Source organism: Entelurus aequoreus, linkage group LG15 (genome assembly GCF_033978785.1).
Source record: "Entelurus aequoreus isolate RoL-2023_Sb linkage group LG15, RoL_Eaeq_v1.1, whole genome shotgun sequence".
In the NCBI taxonomy this organism is placed as follows: domain Eukaryota; kingdom Metazoa; phylum Chordata; class Actinopteri; order Syngnathiformes; family Syngnathidae; genus Entelurus; species Entelurus aequoreus.
In genome coordinates, this window is record NC_084745.1 from 28,572,969 (window position 1) to 28,584,544 (window position 11,576).

Here is an 11,576-nt window from a genome sequence, read left to right on the forward strand (position 1 = left end):
GTGCGCTCTGTTGCAGTGGCCGTGCAGTGATTTTATCAATTGGAAGAGGTTACACTCAAACGATTAATCAAAGTAACAGAAAATAAATCAAATATATTTAATCGATTAATCGTTGCCACGCTAGTTTCTGTATGTCATAGGGCTGCAGGCGTTAGTCGATCAGAAATAAGCTCCAATGTGTATTTTGTTGCTTCGATTAATCATTTATTTAGTGTAATTAATAACGAATGATAAAATCAGGACCGCATAGAGTGCCTAGAACTTTAAATACGCAGACAAAGTTTCTGCTGCAATGGAGCACACATGAGAGCGGTGGTGTGTGTGTTTTTTTTACATTTCAGTTAATGCACACATGTTAATATTACAAGTTAAAAGTTGATGATGTGCATTTGTTAGAAAAAAAGAATACGGTTTTGGCATGCAAAAAAATGTTAAAATGTCTGTTTAAACTATTTTAGGCTACAAAGTCTGTTTTATCCAAGTCCCCGATTAATTTAACGTACTAATCAATAGATCACTCCATTATTAGAATATTTGATACCTGCAGCCCTAATGTCTTATCTCTTTTTAATGAATACAAAATAAGTGTGATAAGTATTTGTGGTAATGTTTGCATTTGATATGCCCCTTTTCAAAAGCACATGGAAATACTGTCTTGAGTGGTCGGATTCCAATAATACAGAATGAAAGGAGCATATTTTAATGGGCTAAATATGATGATCAACTCCTTACTGGTACACTGGAGACTGAGGTGACTCTTTAAATACGTATATTTCACTTCCTCTATTAAAGTTGGAGTGGGGGTCTCCAAGTGGTTTTAAACTTTGCACACAGGCATCATCTTCTGTGGAAGTTGCTTCATTTGTGTACAGCACAATTGTCCATGTCATCACTTTTTTCCCCTCACACCTTTTTATAACGATTGGACGTTTGTCTGATTATTTATCGCTAACCTTCTCTTCCTTTTTTTGCTCAACTCAGGTCCCTGCTAGGGAGGATGAGATGAGATCCCTATGTAGTGGTCGTCATGGCAACTTGTGACTCTCCCCATATGGTCTCGTCACGGCAGCAGGAACATGGTGGCCAGAGGCTGGATGCTGCTGAGGAAAACTCCGTCGTGGCTATGGAGATCGTCGTGGCCCACAGCAACAATGCCAATAACAACCAAACGTCACCTGTAGCCAGAGAGATGGAGAATGGCCTTGGCGAGCCCACTGTCAGCCCACTGAGGTCCAGTGCTACCCCCACCACTGTCAGTGCAACCATCGACTCTGTTACAGAGCAGAGTCGGAGAGAAAGCTTTACAACCAGTAACAAAGGGAGTGTTACTGGGACTTTACCAGGAGTAGGAGGAGGAGCAGCTTTGGGTTCAGACTGTTCTGCCCCTGCCACATCTCCCGTGGCGCCGGCAAAGGAAATCCCCTGCAACGAATGTTCTGGCTCCTTCTCCAGTTTACAAAAATACATGGAGCACCACTGCCCCAACGCCCGACTGCCTACCGCGGGAGGTCAAGAAGATGTCGACGAGCTCGAAGGGATGGTTGGGGAGGAAAACGAAGATGACGAAGGAGAGCGTGCGGCTGATGGAAGGGAACTAAACAGCGAGAGGGATGAAGAGAGCGATGTGGAGAACTTGTGTGGTGAGATCATCTACCAGCCTGATGGCTCAGCCTTCATCCTGGAGGACTCCAAAGAGCAGCGTGGCAACCAGGGAGGGCTCCCTGGGGCGCTCCATTTCAGGGGCCTGCTATCCTCCCAGACCTTCCCCAATGCCCAGGCCGCCACTGGCCAAAGTGGCCTGAGCCAAGGGGGGGATCGGTTGGAGCAGCCTGCTGCACCCATGTCCTTCTACCCCCAGATCATAAACTCCTTCCACATCGCTTCATCCTTGGGGACTAAATCGTTGGCGGTCGACCCCCCCTCCATATCAAATACCTCAACTGGAGGGCGGGCGGGCGCTGGTCCCGTGTTGCACAGTTTCCGTGTTTATGACCTCCGCCACAAGAATGACAAAGACTATCTGACGGGGGACGGTTCAGCCAAAAACTCTTGTGTGTCCAAAGATGTCCCCAACAATGTAGACTTATCCAAGTTCGAGGGCTGTGTGGCCGACGGGCGGCGAAAGCCAGTGCTCATGTGTTTCCTGTGCAAGCTCTCATTTGGCTATAGCCGCTCCTTTGTGACACATGCTGTCCATGACCACCGTATGACCCTGAATGAGCAGGAGCAGAAGCTGCTAGGCAACAAGCACGTCTCTGCCATCATACAGGGCATCGGCAAGGACAAAGAACCTCTTATAAGCTTTCTGGAACCAAAAAAACCCCCTGTATCTGTGCTATCCCACTTTCCCTCACCTGCCAATTTCCTAGGGCCAGATACCGGGCTCCACGGCTTGTGGAACGCTTTCCACAGTAGTGGGGAGAATGGCGATTCCCTTCAGGCAGGCTTTGCTTTCCTGAAGGGCAGTGCCAGCAGCTCCTCCAATGACCAAAATCCCCGAACCCAAACCATGCCAAAGGCTGAGACCAACCCAAACCTCGGGGGAGGGGCTGGTTCCCATAGAACCTCCAGTGGGAGTTCTGCTGCTGCTGCCACTGGTGGCAACCTGGATGACTGGAACTCGAATAGTGACAGTAGGGGCCACATTAGGGACACATGCACTTTGCAACCCAATGGGCCGGACCTGAGCCATTGCCCGTCCATCAAGCGAGAGCCCGGTACAATGGGAGATCAAAGTCTAGAACAGGATGAGGACGGTTACTCCAATGGTGGAGTAGAAAATGAGGCGGAGGAGGAAGATGAGCAGGCGATGAGCGTAGTTATGAAAGGCCAGCGGGCCAACAGCACCAGTAGCAAAGATTTCCCTCTCTTAAACCAAAGTATTTCTCCCCTTTCCAACAGTGTGCTAATGTTTAACAATGACAGCAAAGGTCCTGCATCCACCTCATCTTCCTCCCTTCCTATGTGTGAGAAGCTGGAGATGGATAAGTCTCGTCTGTCTGCTGCCCTGGCAGTCGCCAGAGAGCGGGAGAGCAGTAACGACTCGACCACTGAAGCCCTGGCAGGGCGGGATGGATCATCGCCATCCTCCCACCCCCTTGACTTGATAATGATTCGTAGGGATGATGAGAGTCCTGGACCTCCTCATCAACACACAGGAAATCCGAGTACGCCCGGTACCCCGGGCACACCTGGTACACCCGGTCCAGGTGAAGGGTCCCCAGGAAGCGGTGTGGAGTGCCCGAAGTGTGACACGGTCTTGGGATCTTCGCGCTCTCTCGGAGGGCACATGACCATGATGCATTCGCGGAACTCCTGCAAGACGCTCAAGTGCCCCAAGTGTAACTGGCACTACAAGTATCAGCAGACACTGGACGCTCACATGAAGGAGAAACATCCAGAGTCCGGAGGATCGTGTGTTTACTGCCGAACAGGACAGCCTCACCCTCGTTTAGCCAGGGGGGAAAGCTATACCTGTGGATACAAGCCTTTCCGCTGTGAGGTCTGTCTAATTTGGCATCATACATCTCACAAGGACATTTACACTGGATAATCCTCACATACTACTCATTGTGTCGATTCCATATGTCCATTAATAATTACTATTTCTCTTTAGGTATGCAATTACTCAACCACCACCAAAGGCAACCTTAGCATCCATATGCAGTCGGACAAGCACCTGAACAATGTCCAAACACTCCAGAACGGTGGAAGTGAGGTGCAGTACAACCACAACCATGCCAACCCAGTAGCCAGTGTGGGCCTCGGTGGCGGCGGCTGCGGCGGTACACCCTCGCCATCCAAGCCAAAGCAGAAGCCGACTTGGCGCTGCGAGGTAATGAGCTCAACAGAGCACTATTGTAAGGCTGTAGAAGAAATATACCCATTTGATAAGCAATTATGTTATTTCACCCTGCGTCACTGGCTTATTTTGTTCTCACCGCAAAAAAATGTGACCTGGAGTCATTTGAAAAATGAATTGGTCATGCATGTCTGACATAACCTCACTTGATAAAACCTCATGGTGCTGCAAAAGTATTATCTTGTGTATCTTTCTTACTACAGGTTTGCGACTATGAGACCAACGTGGCTCGAAACCTGCGCATCCATATGACCAGTGAGAAACACATGCACAACATGATGCTGCTGCAGCAGAACATGAAGCAGATCCAGCACAGCCTCCACTTGGGGTTGGCACCGGCCGAGGCGGAACTCTACCAGTACTACCTAGCTCAGAACATCAGTATGGCAGGTGTCAAAATGGAGAACCCAGCCGGCGGCGGCGGCGGCCCTGATGCCCAGATGATGATCAACCCCTTCCAGCTCGACGCTGCAACTGCAAGCGCTCTTGGATCTGGACTTGGTAAGATTGACATTTTTTTCATGAATTTAAAGCATGAAATATATAAAACATACACAGTAGGAAGAGATGTTACTCTTACTGTCTGCTTTGTACTGTAGCCCTTTGGTAACATCTTATATTCACCAGGTGAACCATCTGGCTCCAAAGTTTTTGGATATTTTTTTCGATATTTTTAAACTTTTGTTTATTAAAGCCTGGGACCAATTCAATGCACAGTGCTTAAAATATTAATGGACCACCTGTCAGAAAAACAAGGATTTATTTATCTTTAAAACCAAAATGTATTATTTAATGGGCAGGAACTACACATTTTTCCACACAAAATAACAAATAAAATGCATGCAGCTGTACCTCAGGATACAATATAAATTGGTTTTATGACCCATCTTATACGTTACCTTGAAAATGACTTAAAACCAATTTAATTGGTGCTTGGCCATCCCAAAACTCCACTTTTTTAACACATAACATGCCTTTTAAAAATAAAAACGTAGTTTTAGGAAAGATATATTGTATGAAAAACAACATAATAGAATGTACGAATGTAAGCTACAGTAGTTTGATGAAGTAATGTAATAATGAACTTACAGTTACTTCCTGTGGTACATCCTTCGAGCTGCTTCTCAGTCAAACACACCACCAGCAGCTTCTTCATATTTTCATAGATAAATGTCCACTGTTTAGGTATTATTTTAACGCTCTTGGCTGCCGTTAGACTCATTCGGTTTATGGTGCAGACCAGCAGTGCTATGTCAAGTTGGCATGTTATTGACAATTTATTTATTTAATCAAAATCATCCACTTCTTGTCAGCACTGTCCTTCACGCATGCTTTCTTGGTCAAAAATCAAAGTTATGTCGCTCTCTAGCTATGGGCTAATGCAAACGAGTGAGTTTTGGAGGCAATCGCTACGCCAACGAGCATATCTCAAAATACTCGTAAGTTGAAGTACCACTTTAATTGTTTGAGTTTAAGGAACACTTACAACATTGATAAAAAATTCATAAATTCACAAGTCGATTCAATTTAAATGGAAAAAAAAAAAAGCAAAACTTATTTTTACCGGCACTTTCTAAAAAAGTTGTCGCAAACACCGGCCACATTTTTTGCTAAACTGCATCACAATAGGATAAACTATTGAGATAAAGATAAAAGATTAAGATTAAACTGAAGTTTCTTTATTCATTTCATTCACTTGGAGTCAATTGATCTCATCTGGTTTTATCAGTGTATTTTTTGTTTAGTATCTCCTTTGTTCCTTTGCATTTTTTTTTTTATCTCCATCCTTTTTCCCGTCCCCTTTATCTCTGCGCTCATATTGTCTCTCTGTCATTGTCTCCTTCTCTCTGACCCCTTGCTGATTAAAAAATGATTATGAGACGCCACATGAGAGTTATTCTTAATCTTTCATTTGTAATTTTCTTAAGTCTGCTTAATCCTCAGCACCGTACACACCACCCCACCTTTCCGCACACCCTGGAGAGAACACACACACACATGCTGGCACACAGCAGGAAGTGGATTCCTGTAGGAGTGAGGGAGCTTTAACAATGACCCTGCAGTGTTACACAGTGTGGAGATCACAGCCCAGCCAGCAGATGTACTCTTAGTGATGTACACTGATAACAAGCAGCTTCCTGTAGTGAGCACAGCTGTATCGAGGTTTGCGTGGCAGTCGCGGGATTGTTTTCTATTTCAATACTGGTTTATAGGCGAAAGCCACTGATCGGTCCAATATATTGCAAAGCGAGTCTCTCTAAATCAGAGGTGTCAAAGTCGTTTTCACTGAGGGCCACATGGCAGTTATGTTTGGCCCCAGAGGGCCGCTTCTAACAGTGAATACTATTATTACCCAATTTTTTATGCATTTTGTTAGTAGATTTTTTTTAAACTAACATGTAAAAAAAATATGGTAAGTTGCAATAATTTCACCTAAAAATGTAGTGTATTTTACTGTAAATGGAAAAACAGTACTGCTGTTTTTATGGTTTGAAAAAAGTTAGCTCAGTTGCCAGAATTTTACTGTAAAATTGACATTTCTATTTTTACTGTAAATAAAAAAATACATTATTTTACACTAAGAATATGGCACCTGAGCTGCCAGTTTGTTGTTGTTTTTTTACCGCAAATCAACAACTCGATTTTTCGGTGTATTACTGTAAATGCCAAAACGTCACCACAGTTTATTACAGTAAAAAGAGTACAGTTTTTTTTCATTTAGAAAAAAATTCTGTAAAAAACACAGTCAATTTCACAATTTACCATGAAATCTATTGCTACTTTTACATTACACAATTTGATGGATATCTTTATTTCTATTAAAAAAATGTTTGATAATATATTTTTGCATAATTAGACTATTTAAGTTAGCATAATTTGCGATTACATGCGGTACACTTTTTTTTTCTCCCAAAATTGAAAGAAAGAATACTTTCAGTAAGAAAAGTTACAGTACTTTATTGATACATATTATTTCCAGGCTTTCGAGGGCCAAATAAAATGAAATGGCGGGCCACATCTGGCCCACCGGGCCTTGAGTTTGACACCTGTGCTCTAAATCATAGGTGTTGATTGCATAGACCAGGGATATTTTAACGGAAATGTTTGGGGGGCCATATATCCAGAAATCTAAGCCCAGGGAGCGTTGAACCAGCACCTTTACAATAAACTTTGGATTTTTGTCAATTTTTTTAGTCAGACTAACAGGACCCCTCCTCTTTTTTTAGGACTTTCTGCAAAATTATTAGTCTTTCACACGTTTTTTGGAGTAAACTCGCCGGCCACCAGTTGAATAGCCCGAAATGATGAAAAAGAGAGGACCTAAAATTGAACCTTGAGTACCACCAATAGTCTAACTAAGGACGTTGAACAAATGACTACTGACTGCTTTTGAAGAAAGAAAGCTACGGCACTACCTTAATGACACAAATGACATAACGAAAAATGTATAACCGCCAAAAAGAAGAAGACTTAAAGTGGTTCCTTGAGGAACGCCTCAAATATGTAATCACAAGTTTGGTCTCCTGTGTTAAAAAGTTAAAATGTCAATTCAAGTATCTTTCAATGTGTTTTTAGGGGTCCAAGTTCCTCTATAGAGCAGGAGCAGTCTAGTTTATTTTTAGGGATTTGTGAAATACTTTGTTTGTCTCCCGACTTTTGACCTGAACTCTGGGGCCAGTATGGTGTCATTCAGTTGAAGCCCTGACACAGATGCAGCGTCAAACAAAATGACATTTTTATGAGTAACATTTTTTTCATTTCCAAGGCTTGGTAGGCTGAAGAAAGAGATCAAATCTTTTCAAATCTGTGTGTGTGTGTGTGCATAGGTGTGTGTCTGTGTCTGTGTGTGTGTGCGTGACAAAAGCCCGCAGCTTTAAAAGCGTTGTCCCACCACTGCTGAGAGGAGTAATTAAAGCTACCTGATGAGCGAGTTAGCAACTTGAAAAGGATGATTGTAATTGATCCTGATTCAATCCTATTAGGGCTTTTTTATAGACGAGACTTTGCAAGGAGCCCAAGTCGTCTGTGAGGCTTTATTTTATCAAATCCTTTCGTGTAAAAGACGCCCGCATGGACTCCCTTGTCCTGCCTTTCACCACATTAGCCTTTCATTTGCTTCTTTTTCCCGTGTTTTCTGCAGCCTGTGTTAATATGACGTCTACCTTCACTTTCTTCATAGTGAACAGCGACCTATCAGCGGAGTTGCGTCTCGCCAGCGGTCAGCTGATGCCCGACGACCTCTCGCTTGTGTCCTCAGGCGGAATGGGGGGCATGTCCTCGTCGGACCCTTCCCTCTCCTCCCTGTCGCCGCCGATTAGCGACCCGTCGCTGCGCCTCTACCAGTGCGCCGTGTGCAACTCCTACTCCACGGACAGCCTGGAGGCTCTTAATGCCCACGTCAACACAGAGCGCTCGTTACCCGAGGAGGAGTGGCGCTGCGTGGTCGGCGACGTCTACCAGTGCAAGCTGTGCAGCTACAACACGCAGCTCAAGGCCAACTTTCAGCTGCACTGCAAGACGGACAAGCACATGCAGAAGCACCAGCTGGTGGCCCATATCAAGGAGGGAGGCAAGGCCAACCAGTGGAGATTAAAGTGCGTGGCCATTGGCAACCCCGTGCACCTGAAGTGCAACGCTTGTGACTACTACAGCAACAGCGTGGATAAACTGAGGCTACACACCACCAACCAGAGGCATGAGGCTGCCATACGACTTTACAAGGTAATAAAAAAAACCCATCACATTATATCATATCCAAGCATTGCATGCACCAAATGTGATCATCAAGCAAGCACTTTTTATCCGTGTCCTTCTGCACAATATACGTCAGCAACACGCTAGTACACGAGCTGAGAAAGTTTGCTACGATCAAACTAAGTATAGATTCTGCATGTTTTTGTTTATAAAAAAATACTCCCATGAGCATGGAGCGGCTGGGATAGAAAAAAAGGTCATTCTGTGTGTACAAAGAATAATTCCAATCAGATGTGGGCACATTTTCCGCTTTTTTATCAGCTGGCATGACCGTTACTTGTTAATTGAGTGTCTCGGATGCTCAGAAATGTCCTTAATTTATTTTAGCAAGCGCAACCTTTCAGCTGTAAATAACTGTGGAATAATGGGCCAAATATGGTCACATTAGCAGTGCAAAAGGAAGTTAATTAACGGTGTTTGTCAAATATATACATATATATATATATATATATATATATATATATATATATATATATATATATATATATATATATACAGCTAAAATTATGTATAAATCAAACTATAACCTGGTACCCAAGAATGTACGACAATTCTTCTCACCATCTTCACTGACAAGTCTTCACATTGTCATATATATATATTGTTTTTTTCTACATGTAAAGCTATAATTATTCTCTATAAAATGTGCTTAGTTGTCATATTTTTGGGTTCGTTATTTCAACATTTCTTTGGTTTAAAACCTTTAGTATATCAGTGTGTGGAATCAAATGATGGAATGGATTAACCAAAGAAATCAAACAAAGCACCAATATGATTCAGTTTAAGAGACTGTTCAAACTGCAAGTGTTCACAAAGTACACAGAAAAAGAATTATGATGAACATCTTGAACCCTTTTTTTTCCCCTTTTTTTTATTGCTATAGTATGAAAAGGGGTAGGATTAAATAAGCTCTGCTTCTTCCTACTCCTTTTCGGACGTGCTGTAATAAACAACTGGAAATGTGTGATGCATTATGTATCGTATGCATGTTCAAAATAAACTGAAACTGAACTGACTATATATATATATATATACATATATATATATATATATATATATATATATATATATATATATATATATATATATATATATATATATATATATATATATATATATATATATATATATATATATTTAAAGCTAAAAAAATGTTTCATTAGTACTGTCAAACAATCAGATTAATCACACTTTTGATTTTTAATTAATCACAATTATTCACAGTAAAACTACTTGCTTTTACGTATTAAAATAACTTTAAAAATATTTTGATACAAACTAAGCAATTTAATTGTCAGAATGTTAAATGATTTTTTTTTATGTTTGACTTGAATACACGTCATTTTTTTGCTCAAAACCTGGTAACCTATTTATATAAAGTACCGTCTGGGTTTTTTTTTTGCCGCCTGTCTCCTCACTCACACTGTAAAAGAAGCCAGTAGATTTTACAATAAATAACTTGCAGCTCAGTACCGTTTTTGTATTTATAGTAATGCACTGCAAAAACAACAGCCATAGATTATATGGTGAAAGAAAACCGCAACTCAGTTGCCCGAGTTTTACCGTGAAAAATAACAGATACCATTTTCCATTCACTGTAATGCACTGTAAAAACAACCATATATTTTATGGTAAAAACAAACAGTCAGCTCAGTCAAAACTTGGTAACCTATTTATATAAAGTACCGTCTGTTGTTTTTTTTGCCGCCTGTCTCCTCACTCACACTGTAAAAGAAGCCAGTAGATTTTACAATAAATAACTCGCAGCTCAGTACCGTTTTTGTATGTATAGTAATGCACTGCAAAAACAACAACCATAGATTATATGGTGAAAGAAAACCGCAGCTCAGTTGCCCAAGTTTTACCTTGAAAAATACCAGATACCATTTTCCATTCACTGTAATGCACTGTAAAAACAACCATAGATTTTATGGTAAAAAACAAACAGTCAGCTCACTCACCAGAATTGTACTGTAAAAGTAAAAGTGGTATGGTTTGTCCATTTACAGTAATGCACTGTAAAAACAAGTGTAGATTTTAGACTAATAAAAAAAACCCTGGCAGCTCAGCCGCCAGAATTTTGCTGGAATAAATATATATATATATATATATATATATATATATATATATATATATATATATATATATATATATATATATATATATATATATATATATATATATATATATATATATATATATATATGTATATATATATATATATATATATATATATATATATATATATATATATATATATATACATACATATACAGTATATATATATATATATATATATATATATATATATATATATATATATATATATATATATATATATATATATATATATACTCTACAGAAAAAATTCTTGCAGCTCAATTGCAAAGATTGCATCTTAAAAATAATAGTCATATAATTTTTCAATTTACAGTAATCTGCTGTAAAAACAGATTGCCATTTCAATTTTACAATACGAAAAAAATACTGGAATAACTGTCATCAAAATTCCACTGTAAATATAAAAGTGGACGTTTTTTATCTACAGTAATGCACTGTAAAAACGACTGTAGATTTTACTGTAAAAAAAACAACCCAAAAAACCTGGCAGTTCAGTAAGTTACGTAGTACCGTTTTTTTTTATTTACAGCAATTCGGTGTAAAAACCACTGTTCATTTTTACGCTAAAAAAACAGTTGCCAAAATCTTCAGATTTTTTTTTACAGTGAATATTTGGCTTTCAGGTATCCACCCGCTGCTAAGGTCAAGGAGCATGCACGGACCAAATATATTTTGTGATTAATCTGTGCTTATAAATGATTAATGCAATATTTGTTTTGATTAATCGAATGAGTTATTAAATTTGCCATTCTAAAATAAAAAGGAAACAAAAAAATATATATATCACTGGTTCTTAACCTGGGTTCGATGTAACCCTAGGGGTTCGGTAGTCGGGCTC

At 40.3% G+C, this 11,576-nt stretch overlaps 1 protein-coding gene across 1 annotated transcript in view; it reads left to right on the top strand.

The window, feature by feature from the left end:
• zfhx4 (zinc finger homeobox 4) overlaps positions 1–11,576 on the top strand; it is a 171,196-nt gene that overhangs the window by 43,941 nt on the left and 115,679 nt on the right. Inside the window, 4 exon segments of the mRNA XM_062021170.1 lie at positions 982–3,502; positions 3,617–3,835; positions 4,066–4,363; positions 8,043–8,584. Coding sequence (XP_061877154.1) covers positions 1,028–3,502; positions 3,617–3,835; positions 4,066–4,363; positions 8,043–8,584 — 3,534 coding nt within the window. The 5' untranslated portion in view covers positions 982–1,027.